The sequence below is a fragment of the Hordeum vulgare genome, chromosome 4H (assembly GCF_904849725.1).
Source record: "Hordeum vulgare subsp. vulgare chromosome 4H, MorexV3_pseudomolecules_assembly, whole genome shotgun sequence".
NCBI classification, from domain to species: Eukaryota; Viridiplantae; Streptophyta; class Magnoliopsida; order Poales; family Poaceae; genus Hordeum; species Hordeum vulgare.
This window is the reverse complement of record NC_058521.1, coordinates 230647354-230672728: the sequence shown is the minus strand read 5'-3', so window position 1 is coordinate 230672728 and position 25375 is coordinate 230647354. Positions and strand designations below refer to the sequence as shown.

The window sequence follows — 25375 nt, the reverse complement described above, 5'->3', positions numbered from 1 at the left end:
CTTCTGGAGCTGTGTAACCATCCCAATGATGGTAATAACCTCATCGTTCCTCCCATGAGAAGGAGCATCCTTAGTTGTTGTACGAGGACAAGGCAGGTTAAGATTATCCGTCAGGTTAGCTTCAGTATCTATAGCCTCAGTGCTTGTCGGCTCAGTATGCTCGGGGGCTCATCTTGGTTGTCCTCATGATCTTTGGTTTGTTCAATATGAACTTAAGGAGACACCAAAGGCGGGTCTTCTGGATCAGGGATCTCATGGTTCATGGATGAATTTCCCATCTTTCTTTTCTTGGCTTTAGCCTTGGCCCTGCAAACAAGACAGCGGAATGAAGCATGTGTAAAGCTAAGTATGAATAAACAATACATGGTATAAAGAATAAATTTACCCATGGTAGATAATGAGGGGTGGCAGCTTTGTGGCAGTTGAGTCACCCGATGAAGGTGGTGACTCCTGATAATTTGAATCAGAGGATTAAGAGGTTGCCAGATAAGGCCAGCTTTTGCAAGAGAAGGGCTTGGACTATGAGGCACCTCATTCTATCGTTTGCGGGAGGTTGACTTGTTGGGTAAGTCAGTTACCACGTCACGAAAGCTACTCCAAGTATGGCACCTTGATTCATGTTAAGTTTTCTTTGAAATTAAATTGGCGTCGAAATAAGCATCCGAGTGAGAAAAAATTACTTTCCGAATGACCCGCCTTGCTTTCCTTGGAGACAAGGATTCTGAGCCGGAGGAGATGGAAATTACCTCAACATCTTTGGCCCGGCTTGTTGCAGCGTCGCCCTGGGAGTCATAGGCGTCAGCAAGTGCAATAAAAAAGATGACCAAGGGAGCCAAGTTTCACCTTTGATGGTACATCAGTTGTTGGTGACTCGCCCCTAGCTGATGGTTCTTCCGCAGCCGCCTTATTCTTCCTCTTACTGGGGGCGGGTTTAGGCTTATTTACCTGAGTTTTCATTTTTCTACTCGAGTGTTGTCAATAAAAAGCGCAAGTAAGCTTGGAAGCTTAAGGAATTCTATAAGTCGGATAAATAGCTATCAAAGATGCTTACTGAAGGAACCGGGTTAAGAGTGTAGAAGGGATTCAGTCCAACTCGATTGCAAGCTTCTTGTTGTTCTCCCAGAAATTTCTTTACAATCCAGTTTATCTCATCGGATTCCAAATCTTCATTGCTATATCTTTGTGGATCATTCACATTGCCAGAATAATTATACATTAAATCGCCACAGTGACTCAATGGTAAGATCTTCCAAGCTACCCAACACCGGGTTAGATCAACCCGAGGCAACCCATTGGCTAGCAAGGCCCTTAACTTTGGGTATATGGAGGTGAGGTGAGAACGTTCTTCTTGTGGAGCCCAACCATGAAGTTCAAAGTTCATGCGAAGACAGTGAGGTCTATAACCCGGCAGAGGATTTTCATTAGCACGGATCATGTTCCAGCAATAGAATCAAGTTTTAACCCATCCTTTGGGGTGGCTTGGCAAAATAGTTGTAGGAAAAGGACAGTCTCTTCACCTTTGAATTGAGACCCTACTGAAGTTCTAGACTAGGGCCATCAACACATTCCGTCTAGCGGTTGAGATAGAATAATTCCCTAAAAAGAGGGACATTGGGCTCCATTTGCACATACACCTCGCAAAACACTTGGAACTGACATAGGTTGGAAATGGAATTGGAGCCAGATCTTGAGGATGAAGATTGCAAAAGTTCAAAACATCCCAGAAGAACTTTGACCCGGGGGGAGGAAAGCCCTAGAGAAGGTGATCCATGAACACTCCTACTTCTCCTTCGTCGGGTTGTGGAGTTTTGTCCTCGAAGGCAACCCGCCAGCCGATTTCCTCCTTAGACGGTAAAAAGCTTTGGTCTTCATAATCTTGGAGTATAAGCTCAGAAACTTGGGAAGGCACCGAGTTGCATATGGTGGATTTTGACATGATGAGTCGCCTGAATAAAAATAAAAAGAGTTGTAGAAGCATATATGGCGGGTTATTTAAGAAATGGTAATTTGTTTGAATAAGCCATGTGATCAGACTACTTGTAGCTATTGTCAAAGGGATGATAGCTTAATTATTTACCGCAAGTGAGTTGCCTCATGATAAGCTCGCAACTAAGTGAAGCAGTCTCTAGACATAGCGAGTTTCAGTCATAAAGATGAGACGACAATCATAAGGGTGTCTTATGATAATCAGATATCTCTGGTTTTTTGCGAAGTATGGGACTAACAAGTCTCTACCGAAGCAGCTACAATTATGGATCTCCAAATGGTTCAAAAAGGAAAAATAATTGCTAAACCTAACGACATGGTATTGAAGCAACATTGCCCTAAGTTCACGGGTTCCCAAGGAATATCTAAGTGTGCTATGTATAAAATGGTGCCTCTACTCATGCCGCTCTATTTTCATGGGAAAAGTCATTAAAGTTATGGATTAACTAGCAATGAAGATGAAGGAGCGATGAACTCCGACAGCTCCGATGAACTACACTGAACAAATGTAGATCTAGGAGAAGAAAGATGATTTATCTCATGGTTGGAGGGAGCGGCGGAGATGTTTGCCTGCGCCTTGGTAAAGAGGGGGTGAGGCCGTGGTCCTAGAAGGGGTCGGCTAGCGACGGACGAACTGTGGTGGCAGCGCGGTCGAGGCTTGAGCTCAAGGAGGAAAAAGAAGTGAGGGGGCAAGATAAAAAGTAAATGAAAGGGCCCCCCACGGGTATTTATAATGCGCAGAACCGAAGGGTAATAGGCAGGCGCGAGAACTGAGGGTGCACACTAAATTCTAGAGTGAGTGGCGCCTTGATTTTTGGGCTAAATGAATGTCTACAAATATCCATTGTGATGTCATCATTAATTTCTTGAATGTCTGGTGAGTGATGTCACGGAAAAAAAATTACAAGTATCGAAGCATCAAGAACCGGCGTTTCGTAACCCGAAGAAGATGCAGATGTAATCAGGAGATAAGCCGCCAAGTTAAAGTGGTGGAGATTGACATGCATAAATTCAAATCAATGTGGGGGCTAATGTTGGGGATATAACCCCATGATATAACTTGTCATGTTGGGTCGGGTCATCCCGATGGCGGCTCATAAACAATACTCCAAGTGGGCTGAGATGCGGAGGGACAAGATCGGCAAGGCGGCTTACCAAGTAAGCCGTCTGGCGGCCCAATATCCAAAGACGGCGACCCATAGGCCCAAGAGGTGGAAGGTCGCCCAGAGTTTCCTTGCTCAAGAGGCAAGGCGACTTAGAGACATACCCGGTCACGAATCGTAACATGACCCGGACCCTTGTAAGCCCATGTCCTTGACCTGTATATAAAGGTGAGTCCCTTAGGCCAATAGACTTAAGTTACAATCGATCAATAGCTAGGTCAAGCGAATCTGCTCCCTTGTAATTGATCCCCAAGCAATAAGTAGAAAGCAGGAGTAGGCTTTTACCTCAATCGTGAGGGGCCGAACCTGGGTAAACTATGTCTCTCGATTCTGATCAACCCCGACAAGCTAATCACCCACTTGCGATGGCCTCACGTCTAAGTCCTCACACTAGGACATCTGTCGTGACAAAACCACGAAAGATACCGAAGTTCCTTCCCTTTGTGGGGAAGTACGTCTCCGTTGGTGGAGTGTGGAGGCACAATGCTCCCCAAGATGGCATTAAGGCCACCGTATTCTCCTCATGCCCTCACACAATGAGAGATGTCGTGATTCCACTAGTGGTGCACTTGAAGGCGGCGACCGGACCTTTACAAACAAGGTTGGAGCAATCTCCACAACTTAACTGGAAGCTCCCAACAACATCACGAAGCTTCACCGTAATGGAATGTGGCTTCGAGGTCACCTCTTCCATCTAGGGTGCTCAAATACCCAAGAGTAACAAAATCCACACAAGAAAGTATGGGGGATCAAGTTTCCTTTGGTGGAAATGTAGATCTAGATCTCCTCCTTCAATCCCTAGCAAATCAACAAGTTTGAGCGGCTAGAGAGAGAGATCGGGAAAGAAAGCTTGAAGGGCATTATGGTGGAGAGAGAGAGGCAAGAAGTGAAGTGGTAGGTGGAAGAACCACCTCCTTAAATAGTGCCCCTCATTTCCAGCCGTTGTCGTCGTTTTTACAACGGAGCGGTACAACCGCTATGTGCACCGGTACAACCGTAGCTAGTGGTGCAACCGGTGGCAGGGCAGAAGTACCGGTCACAACAAAGGATCGGAACAACTGTTCCACCACCGCACAACAATCGCTTGGAAAACAGAGAGGAGTCACCCTCGAGCGATGATTGGGGCGGTGGTTGCCACGGTTCAACCGCTCGGACCAAGTACGGGGATGTGGCTAAGTCCTAGGCGATACAACCGCCTTAGACACCAGTAGTACCGGTCAAAAAGATATGACCGGAACAACCGGTCCGCAACCGCCCAAGTACAACCCCACACCACACGCTTGTCCCATGATGAGGCGGTACAGGGCCGGTACAACCGCGTGAAGTCGCCGCTTAGGGTTAGCTAGACTTTGGCGGTACAACTGCCCAGAGGCAGCAGTACAACTGTTGGTTAACATCCTGAGAGCAGCAACTCCAGGGTTTCACTGGTGGAGCGGTAGTTATACCAGACGTACCTATCCAAGTGGTACAACCGCTGGAGCCAGCGGTGCAACCACTAAGGTGAAAAACAACTGAGTGGTTTACAGAACGAGGAATGATCGAAAGGTGTAATAGGTGGCAGACAAGGAATATGTGCGTGCATTGATTCATCCAATACCTTCCGATGTGAATTCCCTCTTAACAGTATGGTTTTCCTACGATACAAGAAATAAACAAGTAGAGAACACCGTCTTCGTTCTTTTCTGTCCGGAGGGAAAGCCCTATCATCTTGTGTCCAATATAAGGTACCCGAAGAACTTGACACACGATTAGATCACATAATGAGTTGTCATCATCACAAAAACACTAAGGCTGAAAAATATGCCCTAACAACCGCTCGTGAGACCGAGATGCCATCAACAACATCATTGCCCATCCTCGTGCCATGGCTCTTCGTTTGGCGCCGCCGCTTCCTCCACCACCACCAAAGCCGGATTAGTGTCCTTGATGCCGAGAGCGGCGTTTCGGCTCGCGGGTGCATCTGCACCCGCGCCGACGAAAAAAATCAAAACAAATTCAAAAAAATCCATTTTTTGTGCGGTAGATATTTTGATGCGTGAGGTTCGCTCCAAATTTTTAGTTGTTTGGACATCTAAACATCTCTCAGCAAGAAAGACAAATTGGGGCCCGTGAAAAAGGTGTACTGTTCACGAATTTTTATTGATCCGATTTGTCTTTTTGCCGAGAGTTGCTCAGATGTCCAAACAACTAAAAATTTAGAGCGAACCTCACGCATCAAAATATCTACCACACAAAAAAAATAGAATTTTTTGAATTTATTTAGTATTTGTTTTGATTTTTTTCGTGAGAGAGAGAAACGAATTTTCCCCTTGATGTCTATGTTGAATTTTCCCCTTGATGCCTATGTTTTTTTTGTTTCTTTGGGCTTTCCCCTTGATGCCTATGTCTTTTTTTGTTTCAACAAGCACTCAACAAACCCTGTGTACCTTGTGTTGTGCTACTTTGTGTGTGGCGTGTTTGTGTTGTGACTGATGTTGGACGTTGTGTTTCGATGGTTTGCTTTATTTATAAAATTGGACGACACCCTTTTTCAGAAAAAGGCGACCGCGGTAGTGGAACAAAGAGTAAAGCAAAAGAAAATTTACTCATTAACAGAGTTAAGGAGAATTGTAGCTTACGAGCCATTTCATCGCCTGCAAGCATGAATTACTTGCATGGTCAATAAAACGAGCAATATATCGACATGTCATTACATCCACCATGTTTGCAAAATATGCATAGCGTTCACGTAGAACTACACGAAAATTAGCCCTTAATTACTTATTGGTGGGGCCATCGTACATTCTTTCATTCTACTTGACGAAATAAGTTATTCAGCTTGCATCTCCCAATGCTTCGATGAACTGATCCTTGAGGTGGCCATTTGATCCGGCCATTCTTTGCGCCATCAGATCAAACTCATCACCGCTCCTAAAAGTCAAAATGAAAGAAAATGTACAACAAGAAATGGAAAAAAATCTCATCAAATTATGTACTATGATAGCAAGAGCCAGCCATACAGTATTGACAAATTTGACAACTTACGGATCAAAAACAAAACCCCCTGCTTCCTTTAGAATCAAAGCTCCAGCAGCCACATCCCTAGAGGAAAAAATAACAATTAGCTGTTACATTTGGTTTATATATTTTCCATGTAAGACAATCGTTAATAATTTGGTAACAATACCAGGGGCCACCAAAACCGATCTCATAACACAAATCTAGCCTACCACAAGCAACTCCACACATGTTTAGAGCCAAAGAGCCACACATACGTATAGATCTAATCTGAAAAAAATGAATACCCCGTTAGAATATTGACATGCTACAAATAACTCTGATAAAAATGTTACTTTACAGGATTTACCTTGAATAGTAACTTATTAATTCTGTTGGTTGTATCATCCAAAGTGGACTTGTCTCTTTTGGTCCCTACCTGCTCAATTAATATGGTAATTAATTGAACATTCCGGTAGATTTCTTTTGAAAGTAAAACGTCCGAACTTAAGTTGTCATGGCATAATACTACAGCTGTCGTGCCCAATCTAATTATTAGTGAAGAAAAATGTGCAATGTGTGGCTACATATTCTCACTTGCCACTTAAAGAAAACAAAAAATCTCTAGCTGCAAATGGTGTGTTGTATCAATTACGAGGGGCTTAAACTATGTTTCTTCAATGAACCATGTATTGTATTGAAACTAATATGGAACAGATAACGCTAACCCTATGCCGTTCTCCCATTCTAACAAGGCCAACAAATGAGTAATTATTTTATGCATTCTGCTAGTACGATATAATTTAAGATGCAGAACAATTTAAAAGCCATTCAACGTGACATGGACAGATTTGATACACACAATTATGTTCGTCTCATTTACAATTGGAAAGTTCAAGAATACATGAATGGTCATGTAAGTATGTCTACCGACAAAGCATTAGCTCATAGGTCGCACATGTCTTAACTAGCAACTGTTGGCTGGTTTAGTCTACGTGAGCACACACCTAAAATTGTCAATATATCATTGTCTGTTGCATACTGCAAAGGAAAAGGCTGGCCCCCCACCCCACCCCCACGTTTTTTTAAACAGTAACATGGCTTTATTATTAACATACAGAAGCAGCTAGATTGCTAGCCACCAGAGAAGATACAAAAACATCAGGAACAGTATCATGCCAATACATGGTACCTCCCTGGGACATATAGGCACCATGGGTTGCCAGGACATGCGCCACTGAGTTACAGCCACACTTATACACAAGCACCTTAAACTCGATAAAGCCAGAGAAAGAAGAAATTTTGCCTCCTGAAAGAGAATTCCATCACGAGCAGTATCCAATTCATTTGGAAAGAAGAGCTGGAGCGAGCACAGTGGAGTCTGTTTTAATTATGATACGCCCAAACTCAACTTCAGCCGCGAACTCAAGTGCCTTTAGACAGGCTATCGTCTCTGCATGCAAAGCATCCGTCAGGAAGTGGATGTGGCCCATACCAACACCGATGACATCTCCAGAAGCATCCTTACACAAAAGCCCCAACCTCCTGTGCTGTTATCTATTAGGAACGAGCCACCAATGTTCATCTTTAGGAAATCATCAGGAGGCTTAGACCAGTGCTCAGAAGGGGCTACAACCGAACATGAAGGTGTTCAGAAAATTATGTAGCTTGTACAGAAGTACAGGATACTATCGCCACTGCTGAAGGGCACCTATCACCATTATTGATAGCATTTCTAGCATTCCACAAATTCCACATCAAACAAATGCAGAACATGGATGTCACATTTTCCAGGCTTAGCAGAGCTTCGACTGATTGTTTTTGCATCTGCGCAACTGAGCAGCAATCCCCTTACATGCTCTTGGTTAGCGTCACGGCAAACGGCTTCGCAGATTTACATTTGAGGAAGGCATGGCCACCATCCTCGTCAAGGCATTTGCACATCGGACAAATGGTATCCAGGTCAATTCCACGACGTTTAATATTTAACCTTACAGGAAGGGTGTTGTGACTCAATCTCCAAAGGAACATGATGAATTTTCCTAGGCATTTTCAAACTCCAAAGCTTGGTCCAAACCTTTGCAGTGCTTGTTGTTGGATCTGCTACAGTGGAAGTTGATGTTTGACCTGGCAACATCGACCAACTTAAGTTTGAGTTTGTAAGCTGAACGAACCAAAAAGTTACCTTTTGGGTCGGGATGCCAGGCTGAAAGATCATCAAATCCCTCCTTAATTGGAATACTCAGGATACTGTTAATAATATGAACCGGGAGCCCTAGGTACCTCTCATTTTGTCCCTCACAAGAAATATGAAAATGATCCATAATTTCTAACTTCTGCATATCATTACAATTTGGGCTAAAAAGCACACTGCTCTTATCCCTATTGATAATTTGTCCCGAGTATTCTTCATATTGGTCGAGTATTCTTCATATTGGTCAAGGATACGTTAAAGTTATGAAGCATTATCACAATCTGCCTTTAGGAGGAGGAGGGAGTCATCCACAAAAAGCAAGTGTGAACACGCTCGGTGCTCCTGGACAAATCTGAATGCCTTCAATCAGCCCTTGTTCCTCGGCAATATGGAGTAAGGAGGAAAATCCTTTGGCACAGATCAGAAAGAGATAGGGGGGAAACGGGTCCCCTCGTCTCAAACCCCGTTGGGGGTATATCAACTCTGTCAGATCACCATTCACTTCAATCAGTCTCTGTATGTTCCTTTTCCCTTTTTCTTTTAAAGGCACCACATCTACAATACCAGCTAAAAAATATGTGGAGACGGTCTAACAATGTAAGAGCCATGTCATACTAAACTTTGTACATGCACTGGAGATGTTCGCTACTGCAACTAAGCTCTGACTAGGTGTACAATATTTGTACTGTTCTTAATTGACCTTCTCTACTCGAAATTATGTAATTGAGATACTTCTTTATCAGTTAGATCATGCCTGCCTTTTGGTGCTTGGATTGTGCTCCTTTGTTCTCTGTAGAAATCTCAAGGAAAACGTTGGTTTCAGGCTCAGGGTACCTGGTTGTAGTGCTGGTGTTGCTTATTTGGTGTGTTGAGATGTTTATTCGCTGGTCATCCAGTTGCGACTTGGCTTTGAAAGTTGCGATCTATTTCCTTTTAAGGTGTTGCGAGGGTTGGCTACTGCAGGGAGTCTTCCTATGTTGTCTGCCTATTGTTTGCACTGTATTTGATATATACTGAATCATTGTCTTCTAGGATAACTGATTCCTTCTGTACGGTACTTAGTCAGACGAGCTATACATGTTTATTTTATATTTTTCTGAAGTTCGTCCGAACTCTTCTTTTTTATAAGAAAACCGCAATAAGTCAATCAAATATAGTAATGAAAAATGCATATAATATACCATGAACATGGAAACAGAATTTCCTATTATTTTTTCTTAAAATCATTATCGTCATGTCGTTGCTTCAGGCATGCCACTACAGATTGATTTGATGATTAAAGAATGTATCAGTGCTGATGTAGTCCTATTGTTTTCAAGATATTTATTGTTTCATTTCTTTAATGTAGGAACATGCATATCCTTTCAAGTTCACCGATGTGGTTACCGGTACAACACACGTCCCTCCAAGGACCAAGGGCTGGCATCATGTTCTACAAGAGTGTTGTCTGTGACTATTAGGACAGGATCAACTTTGCGGTGTCCCCAGCACTGCAAGTCAAGCTAATGGAGCTAAATGGGCATCCGATTTTAGAAAGCACATTTAAGAAACAAGCACACATGTCTTTAGATCCTATGGAGCATTCCTAATAATGACCATCTGTTTAACTATCTTGGATCATTATCATTACAAAATGCAGCATGGCATTCATAATGTTCAGTTATTCATAAATGCGGCATCTAATTCTTCTCCTGGCATGATATTTAAGCATAACACAAAATTATTGATTCTGATGTAGAAACAGACAAAACCATTGCCTGTTCGGATGATGCACATGAGTAAGCTTTTGTTAGTTTTTAGTGATGTTATTGATTTATATTATGGAAGTAAATATCTATGTTTCATTGTTGGTTTAGTTTCTTATTAATATTTTCAGTGACGCCATAAACCGCCTTGTGGTTTTACTGAAACTGTAATTGCTTCAGGCGATGATGAGGGTGAACTGAAGATTTGAAAGAAGCCATGTCTGATTTCTACATTAACTGTCAACTGATTTTTACTTGTGTGCTGACTCTTTCTGTTCTATGCAGCCTTCTTCTGAGGAAAAAAACTCCGGTGATCCTTCCCTATCGTTGATGACAAAGACATGTGCTAGAGAACTAAGAATCGTGAGTAGAATCTGATGCCAACTTGTGTAAGTCTGCTTGTTGTAAACCGACCGCCATGTCTTATTCTTTCCTATGGTCCTTAACCAATGTTGGAGATAATTTCTTTTGTAGCCATTTTCTACCTCCTATTCATATGTTATGTGAACTGCAGGTACTATAGTCTATGAATTTTGTTATTTATATGCAATTTCTTATGGTGGACTGGAGATGAGTTCCCTGTAGTTTAATAACTGATGTAGACATAGTCCTCGACATTAAAAACAATTTGCAGACAAGGTAGTATCTGCTTTTCTAAACATATATGTGACTGAACCACCTTTTTCTGTAAGATTCAGTATACCTATTCATTATATTGTTATATGATGTCTCATTTTGTTATTCTTATCTGAGTGCTTGTGTTTAGAAAATTAATTGCTTATTTACTTTTTGAGTGATATAACATGAGAGCTACGTTGTTGAAAATATATTAAAGAGGTGGAAGATAAAATTATTTGCATCTATTTTTTTCTTAACAGAGGTTCATTGTCCAACAAAGAAATTAATTTGAACAAGAGTTGCTGGTAAAGGATGCTGCGGATGATGAATATATGAGGAAGCCGATTTGCACTGCTCAGAACACAAAAGGACCATCAGGTGTACTATATGCTTGAAACACCACCGTAGACAGCACATCTTTGATTTCATTATCTGAACCCGAGTGCTCCTGTATATACACCCTCCGTTCCTAATATAAGACATTTTTGTAGTTCAAATTGAACTGTAAAAACATCTTATGTTTAGAAACAGAGGTGGTATGAACTGATCTCTTGAGTTACCACAAGATAGGTGACCAAAGCTATGTGTATGTTGCATCTCTGCCTATGTAGTTTTGCTCACCATGAACTGATCTCATGCCTTTCTATGCTTCGACGATTTTATGACCGGTGTCTAAATATTTCAACTTGCATGGTTTGAAAACTTGGTTCGCTCTCTTCCTTTGCACCGTCGGCACAACGGGTCATCTAGTAGAACTAAAAGTTGCTTTATGTAGCACCCAAGTTGCTTTGGATAAAGTTCAGTGGAACATACTGATATGGAATCTGGTTTTGAAGAACTTGTCGCAAGAGGTCCAGCAGAGAAACGGATTGTAATTCCGACGCTCGGTTCAAAAGCTATAGCATTTTGAAATATTGAAAAGAGGAATCAGTATGCCAGTACAGAGGTTTGATATTCACATGCAAGCATGGGGTGCAGGATGTGCATCAGCACAGAACATCACATGTCATTTTCCTTGCATGTGCCAATCACCTTTTGCCATGTTGGGTAAAGGAATCAAGTTTTCTTGTTTCCCATTTTTGGGTCTATACTCCATATAACTAAAAAGTGCAGCAGCACTTATCAGAAATTGATTTATTTTGCCAAATATATACATTCGACACCCACATAATACTTTGCTAGTATTTGGTACTTTCTCCAAGATTTAATAACTAGGCTGAATCAAAAGATTCAGAAAAAGGAAGTCCTAGATTACTGCTGCTTATTCATGCACTTGGATTGCAAGACCCTGGTTAAACTTTATGAGAGGGAATAGAAAAGAAGTCCTATATTACTGCTGCTCATTCACATGGATTTAAAGTCGCGCGACTAGTTGCGACTAGTCGATGAGTCACAAAAAAATGTCGAATCAACTTAGTGTCGAGTCGAGTCGTGACTAATTGCAACTGCAAAGTATCAATTCTTTTAAAGTATGATATGATTCCCTCCAGTTGAATGTGCGAATGACATGGAAATGATAATCTTTGACAGTGTCTGTAACCTACCTCTGTCACCATAAGAGCCTTCACCAACTCATTTTGAGGCGATGCTACACATGAGAGGTGTATATTGAAATTAACACATGCGAGCAATCCGAAAAAAGAACTGTGTAATCTTGACTTGCTTCTTCTGTTGTATAGCAACAAATCAGGACCTAATCAACAAAAAATGTGCTTACTTCTAATTGGAGAACCATTAAGGAAAGCACCTTTTCCACGAACAGCTGTGAAAAGCTAATTGAAGAAAAAACATGAAATCGGACTCAAAACCTTTCCAGGTTCCTTTGCCCAGATTATATTGCACCGATCCTCAAATAAAACAAGAAAAAATTAAATAGAGTAACAATGTTTACCTCATTCATGATGGGGTTGTACACAACTCCAACAGTGGGAATCTTCCCAATGGTGAGGCCAATCGAGACGCACACAAAAGGAAAGCTGAAATATTTAAAAAAAAGGTGCACAATTTTAGAATAAGAAAAGAAAATTGCATGATGAAGAAAGGGACTTTGCCTTTTTGAAAGATGGCTTTCACTCTTGTACCGACACGCTCTCGCAGCTGGCAATGTGATTCCACCGAGTACAATCGGGGTCACTGCCTCACCGAGTCTCACCTCCTCAACCTTCGTTGGGGGCACGGGTTAGTGCAACCGCTTCTAGGCGCTCGTGGATACTGGCGAGAGTCGGACGGCAAGCCAGATTCAGAGGTGACCGCAGGTGAGAGGCGAAAGGAGGAGAAAACCTTATCTTGTCTAGCGACTTTGGGAATTCGCCAAGGAAGCTCTGGACAAGTCCTCGGCGCACAACAACTGTACAGGTCACCGCCCGTAGCATGCGCTCCTTGTCGCTGGTCACCTCGGGCGGCGAACAGATCGTTGTCACTATGGACACCCAGTCTGATAGAGAGGCGATACGGGCGCACTCGAACCTTATTAACCGCCCGAGTGGCTAAGGGCCCCCAAGTCTTGTGCCCCACTACGCTTGAATAGGCACTTGTAAGCAGTGACAGATCTAGGAATTTAACTTATCAGTGCCTCACACTTAAGGTCTAAACATTTTAACATGCAAATGCAAGTCCGCTGAACCAAAACTCATAAAACTCAAATAGAAAGCTAGATGACCAAAAAAAATTAACACAATTAATGGTTCAAATAGTTCAAGAATCTCGACAGCTAGGTGATGTAACCACCAAAAAGCATAAATATTCCCGATTCTCGACAAATATTCCCTCCTCGGTGCATTTTTAATTTCTGGAGTAGAATAATCTCCAAATTTGTTTCCGGAGCCCCGAATCAGGTTGAACCTGAATATCAGCTTGACCAAACACTTGAATAGAAGTTTGCAAAAATGTTATCACGAAAGCCCTCATTACACACTGCAGGTTCAGGAACAGGAGCTTGTAAAATGTCTGCATCAGATGCTTCGTTAGACGATTAAGGTTTCATTTTCTTATAGATTCCCCACATTACAACATCACCAGGTTCAATAACTGGCCATAAGACCATAATAAATTTAAGGTTGATATGAGGGGAAAAAAATGAATTTGACTAGGTATACCTGCTGGCCTCAGAGTTTAATGTGGATGAGCAAGGGATATTACGGTACATCGACCGGCTATGTGTACCTGACCAAGAGGAACTCGAGGTGAAAATTTTAGAAGAAGCCCACACCATGCCATACTCGATCCATCCGAGAAGCACAAAAATGTATAGGGACAACCAAACAAAATATTGGTGGCAAGGAATGAAGAGAGATATCGCCTCTTTTATTGCATGTTGCGATTCTTGCCAACAAATCAAGGCCGAACACCAGAAACCAGTTGGCCTACTGCAACCTATGAAGGTATCCGAGTGGAAGTGGGACGAGATCGACATGGATTTTATTGTAGGACTACCCCGGTCCCGACATGGGCACGACGCTATATGGGTGATCACTGATTTACTCACCAAGGTGGCCCATTTCATTCCCGTAAAGACCACCTACTCCACCCAAAAGCTGGCCAGGTTGTACCTCGCTCGCATCGTCTGCTTACACGGGATTTCGAAGACTATAGTATCCGACCGAGGCACTCAGTTTACCTCAAGATTTTGGGACTACTTACAGCAAGCTTTGGGAACGCAGTTAGTGTTCAGTACAGCGTATCACCCACAGACAGGAGGACAGACCGAACGTGTAAACCAGATTCTGGAGGACATGCTCAGGGCATGTGTACCAACATACGGAAACAGTTGGGAGGACAGTTTGCCATACGTCGAGTCTTCTTACAACAACAGCTACCAGGCAAGTCTACAAATGTCGCCATTTGAAGCCTTGCATGGACGAAGGTGTCGTACACCACTAAATTGGTCAGAGATCGAAGATAGCTGTATCTTCGGCCCACAGATGCTCCAAGAGGCCGAGGACAAAGTGAAGTTCATCGGGGACAAACTCAAGACAGCTCAAAGCCGTCAGAAAAGTTATTACGATCAAAGGCACCGTGGAGTCAGTTTTGAGCCAAACAATTATGTGTACCTCAGAGTATCACCAATGAGGGGCTTGCAAAGATTCAAGGTCAAGGGCAAGCTGGCACCTCGCTTCATCGGACCATTCCGAATAATACACGGAGAGGCAAGGTTGCCTACCAGCTAGACCTACCCGTTGAGTTGTCAGACATGCATAACGTCTTTCACATCTCTCAGCTAAGGAAATGTGTGGGCGTAGTAGGTCGCAAATCTATTATCAGATACACACCAAGTAGAGGGGCCGGGATGAAGGTCTCCATGGCCCTGGAATAAAGCCAGTCATCCGGTCAGGGGGCATGGGTGTTTCCAGTCTAGGACCGAGAGGGGGGGCACCCCTTGTAGCGCTCGGTAGAAATTTGATCCCATGTTATTCGAGGATGTTGGCCTCCCCGTCTTATAGTTTTTCCCCTGGAAGCATGACCCGTGTGATGCCGGGCCTCGCTGGGTAAAAATGGGTGTATGCTGGTTCTGAGTGTTTATTTTTGAAATACCGTACACAGGATTAGTTTAGTGACTATGAAAACCCGGTTGTTGTGGGTAGAGAGTCAAAACTATTCGAGTAGTTGACAGGTCAAGTGTCGCTCTGGAGAACGAGTTTGTTTATGGAAGTGCTAAAACGTTGACATCTGATTGTGATGGTGGAACTAACGTGACGAAACTTGGTTGTTTTAAATATCCCAAAGGTTGGTTGTACCACCGGGATATTCATTTACTTTTATGCCCTTTCTGTGGTGTCGCTAAGACGCCCGACTGAGGCGAGCATTTACTTTTATGCCCTTTATGTGGTGTCGCTAAGACGCCCAACTGAGGCGATCATTTACTTTTATGCCCTCTCCGTGGTGTCGCATAGACCCCCGACTGTGGCTTGTTAATTTATTTTACCCTGTATGAGGTGTCGCTTAGACGCCCGACGGTGATTGTTTATATTCACCTGTTAACCTTTCGAGGCGTCGCTTCAGACACCCGATCGGTGCATTTCATTTTGTTTGGATATTTCGGGAGGGTTACCGCCCGACTTATCTACTCTAACCTAACTGCTATTAATTTCTCTACCATGATAATTGTATAATTAACCATGCATATAAAATTGTTGCATTCATCTTATCTTTTGCGCAAACAGTCTTGCGAGTACTTTCAAAGTACTCGCTGGCTTCTTGATGTGGCCAGATAGAGATGAATGAGACCTCATGGACGAAGAGTAAGCCTCACTCTAACGCTTGGCGTGTAGTAGTACTTAAGCTGTGTCACTTCACTCCGATGTGACATGTCTAGCTATTTATGCAAGCAGTAGAGCTACCCCATGATCGCTGTGATATATCCGCCCTTATGCTAAGTATGGATGTGTTGTAATAAACTATAGAGCGGCCTCCGCTCTACCCTGTTTAATATTATGTACTACTGGTTTTCTATATCAAGTTGGTCTATCAATGTGAATGATTTTCTACACCGATGACATTCATCGCTGATTTCCAATAAATTTATTTATTTGAAAACCGGTCTTGACAACCTTGGTATCAGAGCTAGGCTGACTGCAGAAAACCACTAGGTGCGATCGCTAACTGGATTAACAAATTTTAATTGAGTGTTCTACGTACTGTACAGATTTTTCTGTTAGTCAACATATATTTATGTTATGACTATCTGGAAATTTTTGTCTATTGTGTAGATGGCTGGAAACGGTTGTCCGTCGCAGGTTTTCACCAACGAGGCGGCAGGATTTTCGCAACTCCTCTCCGTCATTGCCAGGATCGCGATTGACCGACAACTCGCACCGCGCCATTGGGATGATGAGGCCATTGGGATGCTCGTGCAGTACCTCATGGCCCCCGAGTCAGCCTTCAACGGCTTAGTGGATGATTTGGTGGTTGCTCGTATGGAGGCTCAGGCACGTCCTCCTAACAGGACTGAGCTTCTCGGTCCCGCGCCACCCCGGTCATGTCCTTCCTCCTCTTCTTCATGTGCACCGTCAACTCAACCAGTTAGCCACCAGTTACCTACGCTTGAGTAGTTCAATCAAGTTATTGCTCCTACCCCTATTAGAGTTGCTCCACCTGCTAGCCCCGTGAGTGCTTCGCCGCCTCGCGCCATCCGCCTAGAGCCCGTGCAGGAAGAGGTTGAGTCCCCAGCACCCCATCTGGGACTTACCCTAAGCTAGCCGATCCAGGTTCCCTCCACCTCCACCTAGAAATGGTGTAGCAGTGCGTCAGGACGCTTGTATGATATGTATGACTGTGTGCTCGTAAGCCGAAGAGAAGTAGTCGTGTTCATCATGTAGGATCAGGAGAACTGCACTAGCTAAATAACATGTCAGACATGTGTGAGCATGCCCTGAGTGATCTATTGTATAATTATGCTCGATGTAAGATATGTACCGCAGTCCTTCTCCAAACACGACAGATGTTTTATGAAAAATATTTGGTGTTTCTCTTGGCCATAAAAACTTTTATTTCACCTTAGACTTGAAATTTCTCATTTGGTTTTTGCAACATTGACCCAAAGTTGAGAAATGCATCGTCCCTGGACACGCTCCATGCCAAGTCAGGAAGAGCATCAATTCACTCAGACAAGTAACAACTTTACTCAAGGGCAGTCAAGTCAGCTAGACAGCGACTCCGCATTCTTGCAAGTTTGTCGCTTGTATGAGCAAAGTCAACAGGAGCACCAAGAAATGATGAGTCAGCTTATGAATATGAAGAATCATCGTGCACCTCATCAACAGCACTCCCGATTGACTGAGTTACAGAAGACTCGTCCACCGGTTTTCTCACACACTGATAAATAAATGGAAGCCGATGACTGGTCGCATGATATTTTAAGGAAAATTATTATTGCCCAATGCTTCGACTACGAGAAGGTGCTATACGCACCTCATTATCTGACTGGAGCAGCAGCCTCGTAGTGGGAAAAATTCCTACGCGTGCACCCAAACGAGAACATCACCTGGGCCGAGTTCAAGGAAAGCTTTCGTGGGGCGCATATTCCCAACAGCGTAATGAAGATCAATTAGAGGGAGTTCGAAGATCTCAAACAACGGAGTTCAACTGTCATGGAATATCTGGACCAATTCAACCAACTGTCTCGCTATGCTAGTGACGATTATAAAACAGAAGAGAAGAAAATGAAAAAATTCCTTGATGGACTCACTCCCGCATTGAAGTGTCAACTAGTTGTTCACGCATTCCCAGATTTCAAGACACTCATGGACAAAGCCATTATGCTCGAGACCGGACGTCGCAGCCTGGACGACATTCGCAAGTGCCGTCATAATAACTCGGCGCAATCCCGCAACAACAGGCAGAAGACAGAGACCTCGAAGAGTTCAACGCCCCGTGCTCCAACTTGCGAATGTCAGGAACAAGGATTTCACTCCCCGCGCAGGCAACAACCGTTTCGCTTGCGGAGAAGCGGGACACTACGCCAGACAGTGCCCAAAAGACAGGAAATGTTGCGCAAAAGCCAAACAACCCCAATAACAACTCAGCACCAAGACCCAACAATTTCAACCCCAACAATAACCACAGGAAAGGTCACGTGAATCATGTGCCAAGGAGGATGCTATGAACGCGCCAGAAATAGTGCTCGGTATGTTTCCTGTCAACAAAATTCCTGCCACGGTTTTGTTTGATTTTGGAGCTTCCCATTCGTTCATTTCAAAAAAGTTTGCCTTGAAACACAATTTTTCGATCCTCCCCTTGGAAAATATGACCATCAAGTCCCCGGAAGTACAGCAAGTTACTCAGAAGTACTGCAAGGATATTACTATTGAAATCAAAGGTTTGACGTTCTGGGCAAATCTAATTGTGATAGAGAGCAACAATCTCGATATTATTTTGGGAATGGACTCGTTGAATACAAACAAAGGATTTATTGACTGCTTCAATCAGACTGTGACACTCACCCATCATCAGGGAGAAAGAGTAAGAGTTGCAGCCTTGGAGAGAACCACACCAACTCAAGACCGACTGAATAAAATGGACATCTCTGAGTTAAAGAAGGTTCCGGTAGTGTGTGAATTTCCGGACATGTTTCCAGAAGAATTGCCGGGTATGCCACCAGACCGAGATAGAGTTCGTCACTGAACTTGCACCCGGTACAACCCCAATTTACAAGAAGCATTATCGTATGGCACCTACGAATTGGTTGAGTTGAAGAAACAAATAAATGAATTATTGGACAAAGGGTACATCAGACCCAGCCCCTCATCATGGGGATCGCCGGTGCTATTTGCCAAGAAGAGAGACCAAACACGGAGACTATGCGTCAATTATCGAGCTCTCAATATGGCCACCATCAAGAACAAGTATCCCCTGCCTTGAATAAATGATTTCTTTGACCAACTGGCACAAGCAAGTGTTTTCTCGAAGATTAACTTACTGTCGGGGTATCATCAGCTAAAGATACGCCCGAAGATATTCCAAAAACAGCTTTTACTTCCCGATACGGACTGTACGAGTTTACAGTGATGTCGTTCGGACTAACGAACGCCCCAACGCATTTTGTGCATCTGATGAACAAGGTCTTCATGAAGTACATGGACAAGTTTGTCGTGGTATTCATCGATGACATACTGCTCTACTCCAAGACACCCGAAGAGCACGCACAACTAAGGATTGCATTGGGTGAGCTGCGTCAACATCAGTTATACGCCAAATTCAACAAATGTGAATTTTGGCTAAAGGAAATCGGATTCGTTATACGCCAAATTCAACAAATGTGAATTTTGGCTAAAGGAAATCGGATTCTTGGGCCACGTAATGACCCAAGAAGGCATAGCCGTGGATCCCGAGAAGGTAAGAGCCATAAATGAATAGCAACAACAGCAAATGTGACAGACGTACGGAGTTTCCTCAGAATGGCGGGATACTACCGAAGATTTATTGAAGGTTTTTCCACAATTGCCAAACCAATGACCTAGTTGCTCAAGAAGAATAAGAAGTTCGAGTGGACTGAGGCATGCGAAAATAGTTTGCAAGAATTGAAGAAGAGGCTAACCACCGCACCGGTTTTGGTCGTTCCCGGTCTGCACAAAGACTTCGAAGTATATTGTGACGCTTCAAGGGAAGGCCTCGGATGTGTACTCATGCAAGAAGGTAGAGTCGTGGCTTACGCCTCAAGACAGTTGCGGCGGCATGAAGAAAAACTATCCCACTCATGATCTGGAATTAGCCGCCGTAATACACGCTCTCAAGGAATGGAGGCATTTCTTGCTTGGGAATCGCAGCGAGATATAAACGGACCACAAGAGTCTCAAGTATATTTTCACCCAGCCAAAGATAAATCTGAGGCAGCGCCGTTGGTTAGAGTTAATCAAGGACTATGATGTGGGGATACATTATCACCCTAACAAGGCAAACGTGGTAGTTGATGCTCTCGGCAGGAAGCCAACCCCAGACAGCAGCCCTACGCCGAATTTAAGGCCTGAGTTTATTCAAGAGTTTGCCAAACTTAACATGCTCCTCGTCCCTAAAGGCACCGTTGCACACCTAGAGATATAGGCCACATTGGATTTGCAAATCAAGGGAGCTCAGAACGGGCATCCTAGTATTGAGGGTATAAAGAGGAAGGTGGGCCTGGGCAAGGCCTCAAAGTTTAATGTGGATGAGCAAGCGATATTATGGTACGGCGACCGGCTATCTGTACCTGACCACAAGGAACTCAAGGTGAAAATTTTAGAAGAAGCCCACACCGTGACATACTCAATCCATCCGAGGGCCACAAAAATGTACAAGGACATCCAAACAAAATATTGGTGGCACGGAATGAAGAGAGATATCTGCGATTCTTGCCAACGAATCAAGGCCGAACACCAAAAACCAACGGGCCTACTGCAACCTATGAAGGTACCCGAGTGGAAGTGGGACGAGATCGACAAGGATTTTATTGTCGGACTACCCCGGTCCCGACATGGGCACGACGCTATATGGGTGATCCTTGATTTACTCACCAAGGTGGCCCATTTCATTCTAGTAAAGACCACCTACTCCACCCGAAAGCTGGCCAGGTTGTACCTCGCTCGCATCGTCTGCTCAGATTCCGAAGACTATAGTATCCGACCGAGGCACTCAGTTTACCTCAAAATTTTGGGACTACTTACAGCAAGCTTTGGGAACGCAGTTAGTGTTCAGTACAACATATCACCCACAGACAGGAGGACGGACCGAACGTGTAAACCAAATTCTGGAGGACATGCTCAAGGCATGTGTACTAACATATGGAAACAGTTGGGAGGACAGTTTGTCATACGTTGAGTTTTCTTACAACAACAGCTACCACGCAACAAATGTCGGCTTTTGAAGCCTTGCACGGACGAAGGTGTCGTACACCACTAAATTGGTCAAAGACCGGAGATAGCCGTATCTTCGGCCTACAGATGCTCCAAGAGGCCGAGGACGAAGTGAAGTCCATCAGGGACAAACTCAAGACGGCTCAAAGCCGTCAGAAAAGTTATTACGATCAAAGGCACCGTGGCGTCAGTTTTGAGCCAAACGATTATGTGCATCTCAGAGTATCACCAATGAGGGGCTTGCAAAGATTCAAGGTCAAGGGCAAGCTGGCACCTCGCTTCATCGGACCATTCCGAATAATAGCACGGAGAGGCAAGGTTGCCTACCAGCTAGACCTACCCGCTGAGTTGTCAGACGTGCATAACATCTTTCACATCTCTCGGCTAAGGAAATGTGTGGGCAATCCAGACCAACAAATATCACACGACGGCATAGATGTGCAACCAGATCTCACTTACCGTGAACACCCCGTAAGGATACTAGAGGAAGCAGAAAGGAGGACACGTCAGAAGGTCACAAAGTTATTCAGGGTACAGTGGAGTAATCACTCAGAGGATGAAGCCACTTCAGGAAGAGAAGAGTTTCTGCAGAAAGAGCAACGGCACTTGCTTCAGGAATGGCTGAAATCTCGGGGACGAGATGTTTCTTAAGGGGGTAGGTGTGGCTGAAATCGATGCAAAGCCGCCCGCTCCGTGTGGCCGTCCACCACTCCTACGCACGTTGATGCACGTCGCCACGCTCTGGACAGCTCAGAGCGCGCCCTCTGCCGCCGACTCGCTCGTGACATGCCGCTCCGTCGAGCCGTGATCTCCACGCGTAATAGCTCGGGTTCACTGGAAAAACGGGACTGTCGCAGACTGTTGTAGCTAGCCCAGCCCCGTAAGCTCCTACCGAACCGCTCTGGCCGCCGTTATCGGTGCCGGAATTAACCCCGATGCGGCACCCCTCTCACCAGCCTATAAATAAAGCCCCCGCGACCCTGTTGAAGCCATCACTCCTCCACCTCACCAGAACCACGCCTGAGCCACTCGAACGACTTCAGGAAGGTCATCTTCCCCGCCTCCGGCCGCCCAATTTAGCTTCGGGTTCCGGTTAAATTCGAGTAGGTGAATGCATCCCTGCAACCCAAACTCAGCAAACATGCTCCTCAAGCACCCGCCCATCTAACCCGCTCTTCAATTCGGAGTTTGCAGGCTTCTCCGACAAGATCCACCTGCACCCGAAAGCGCCGCCCGCCGGAGTTGGAGTTGTCGTCGACGTGGTGCTCCCCGGAACCACTCCTCCACCTCACCAGAACCACGCCTCCACCTCCACCAGCTGCGAAATCGCCCTGTGAGTGCGACCGTGTCTTTTTGCCCTCTGGTTTACCGCAGGACGCCGCCGGCGACACAGCGAGCCTCTACCGCCGGTCAGTGGAGTTTCAAACCTGACAGTAGAGGCCCACTGTCAGGATTCTGTTTTTATCGAACCGTTTTTCTAAAGCGTATTTTCCAAAGTGCGCTTTCCCCTTTGGCTCGCGCAGTTTCAGCAGGGAGCTTTCTGTTTTATCAGTCAGCCCCTGGGCTAGTTTCTGTTTTTACAGATTAGCACCTAAACTCAATTCCTTTATAACTTCTAAACTACAGGGGCTTTTGAGTTGATTCTTTTTGCAAAAAAATTCTTTTGCTGTCTAGTTATTTTTGATATTTATTCAAAAATATTTTGAGACAAGATTTTGGACTGTAGTATTTACGATAGAACCAATGTGTGACGTAGATACCAAGGGGGAGACGCCGCCGTCAACTCCACCGAGCTCGATCCCGACTTCGTCGACCCAAGCAAGCTGTTTAATCAATTGATTTCATGTTTGCTAATAGAATAGTTAGTGAACTATTCCCTTTGTCCCAAAATTCTTGTCTTAGATTTGTCTAAATATGAATGTATCTAGTCATGTTTTAGTATTTAGATACATCCATTTCTAGACAATTTAAGACAAGAATTTTGGGACGGAGAGAGTACTTCATAAGAACACTTGCATATGATGAACTGCTTCATAATAACACTTGCATATCATATGATTTCTTGCTCGACAAAGTTAATCACCAATGTGATGATGAGAGGTCGTGGACAGCTAAGTCACGTGGGACGTGAAAGGTTGTGGCCTGATCATGTCGGTTGCATGATACCGTGTGGATAAATTTAATAATTCCAGTGTCAACATATATAGTCTTGTCAGTGCGTCACCTTACCTTCCGTACTACCGCAGGTCTTTCCGGAAGGGAATACGGCGTAGTAGGTCGTAAACCTATTATCAGATACACACCAAGTAGAGGGGCCGGGATAAAGGTCTCCGTGGTCCTGGAATAAAGCCAGTCATCCGGTCAAGGGGCATGGGTGTTTCCGGTCTGGGACCGAGAGGGGGGGCACCCCCTTGTAGGGCGCGGTAGAAATCTGATCCCATGCTATTCGAGGATGTTGGCCTCCCCGTCTTATAGTTTTTCCCCTGGAAGCGTGACCCGGATGATGCCGGGCCTCGCTGGGTAAAAATGGGTGTGTGCTGGTTCTGAGTGTTTATTTCTGAAATAGCGTACACGGGATTAGTCTTAGTGACTATAGAAACCCGTTGGCTGTGGGTAAAGAGTCCAAACTATTCGAGTAGCCGTGTCCACGGCCAAGGAAGACTGGTTGACAGGTCAAGTGTCGGTCTAAGTGTTAGTCTCTTGGAGAACGAGTATGTATATGCAAGTGCTAAAATGTTTACATCTGACTGTGATGATGGAACTAACGTAATGAAACTTGGTTGTTTTAAATATCCCGAAGATTGGTTGTACCACCCGGATATTCATTTACTTTTATGCCCTTTCTATTGTGTCGCTAAGACGCCCGACTGACGCGAGCATTTACTTTTATGCCCTTTCTATGGTGTCGCTAAGATGCTCGGCTGAGGCAAGCATTTACTTTTATGCCCTTTCTATGGTGTCGCTAAGACGCCAGACTGAGGCAAGCATTTACTTTTATGCCCTCTCTGTGGTGTCGCATAGACACCCGACTATGGCTTGTTAATTTATTTTACCCTGTATGAGGTGTCGCTTAGACCCTCGACGGTGGTTGTTTATTTGTTAACCTTTCGAGGCGTCGCTTCAGACACCCGATCGATGCACTTTATTTTGTTTGGATATTTCAGGAGGATTACCGCCCGACTTATCTACTCCAACCTAACTGCTATTAATTTCTCAACCATGATAATTGTGATAATTAACCATGCATATAAAATTGCTGCATTCATCTTATCTTTTGTGCAAACTGTCTTGCGAGTACTTTCAAAGTACTCACTGGCTTGTTGATGTGGCCACATATGGATGAAGGAGACCTCATGGACGAATAGTAAGATAGCGAGTCCAATGCCTAGAGGAGTCCCAGTCAGTCCTACGATTTTGGAGTCCGTCGTTGTATCGTTTCACCGCTTCCGCCACCATGAAATAATAGTCAAGCCTCACTCTGACGCTTGGCGTGTAGTAGTACTTATGTTGTGTCACTTCACTCCGATGTGACATGCCTACCTATTTATGCGAGCAGTAGAGCCATCCCATGACCACTGTGATATATCCGCCCTTATGCTAAGTATGGGTGTGTTGTAATAAACTATAGAGCGGCATCCGCTCTACCCTGTTTAATATTATGTACTGCTAGTTTTCTATACCAAGTTGGTCTATCAGTGTGAATGATTTTCTACACTGATGACATTCATGGCTGATTTCCAATAAATTTATTTATTTAGAAATCGGTCCCGACACCGGGGCAGACACCCATACCTGCCCCTACAGTGGCATCACCTTTGGTCTTAAGGAATAAGGTCAGGAGTGCATCTATAGGGATTCTACACTCATGGGAGATTTGTACCTCATAACTGCAAGATCATCTAATTGTATCAGTCGCTGGAAGATCAAGACCAAACTACCGACCTAAGACTAGCTATATAAGGGCGGTACCAATCCCCACCAAGGGGACGAAGATATGCAGGAGCGCATTTCCATACCCCTAGCTCGGTAAATAGGAAAACACCAATGTAATCATCTATGATCATCTCTAAAGATGGGTAGGAAGTAGGGCTATTACCCATCCAATAGCCTAAACTTGTGTAAAACCATGGTTTCACCTTCATTGCCGACAAGAACCCTTCGAGCACCACCCCTCTCTCTACTTCCATGATAAACCTCAGATCTTAAGATCAACACCTTAGATCTTAAGATCAGCGGACCATTATTCATCAACATTTGGTGCCCACCATGGGCCAGACGGATCTTCGTCACCAACAAACATGTGCGCCTCCTCGGGACAGAAACCTTCTGGTGTCAGTTTGGGTCCTTCCTAGATCGTCTCGTTCCGGCACA

The 25375-nt window shown here is 44.3% G+C and overlaps 1 protein-coding gene across 3 annotated transcripts in view; it reads right to left on the bottom strand.

Annotated features, from left to right (window-relative positions):
- Positions 1-5714: 5714 nt before the first annotated feature.
- Positions 5715-25375, bottom strand: part of LOC123448435 (inositol monophosphatase 3) — a 29793-nt gene continuing 10132 nt past the window's right edge. The window contains exons 4-10 of one of the 3 annotated variants that reach the window (XM_045125310.1): positions 12574-12658; positions 12400-12454; positions 12227-12270; positions 6496-6564; positions 6316-6416; positions 6174-6230; positions 5715-6059 (exon numbers count right to left, since the gene is read on the bottom strand). In XM_045125310.1, coding sequence (XP_044981245.1) covers positions 5963-6059; positions 6174-6230; positions 6316-6416; positions 6496-6564; positions 12227-12270; positions 12400-12454; positions 12574-12658 — 508 coding nt within the window. In that variant the 3' untranslated portion in view covers positions 5715-5962. The remainder of the gene's footprint in view (positions 6060-6173; positions 6231-6315; positions 6417-6495; positions 6565-12226; positions 12271-12399; positions 12455-12573; positions 12659-25375) is intronic. The other 2 variants (XM_045125312.1, XM_045125313.1) reach the window with 2 other exon arrangements.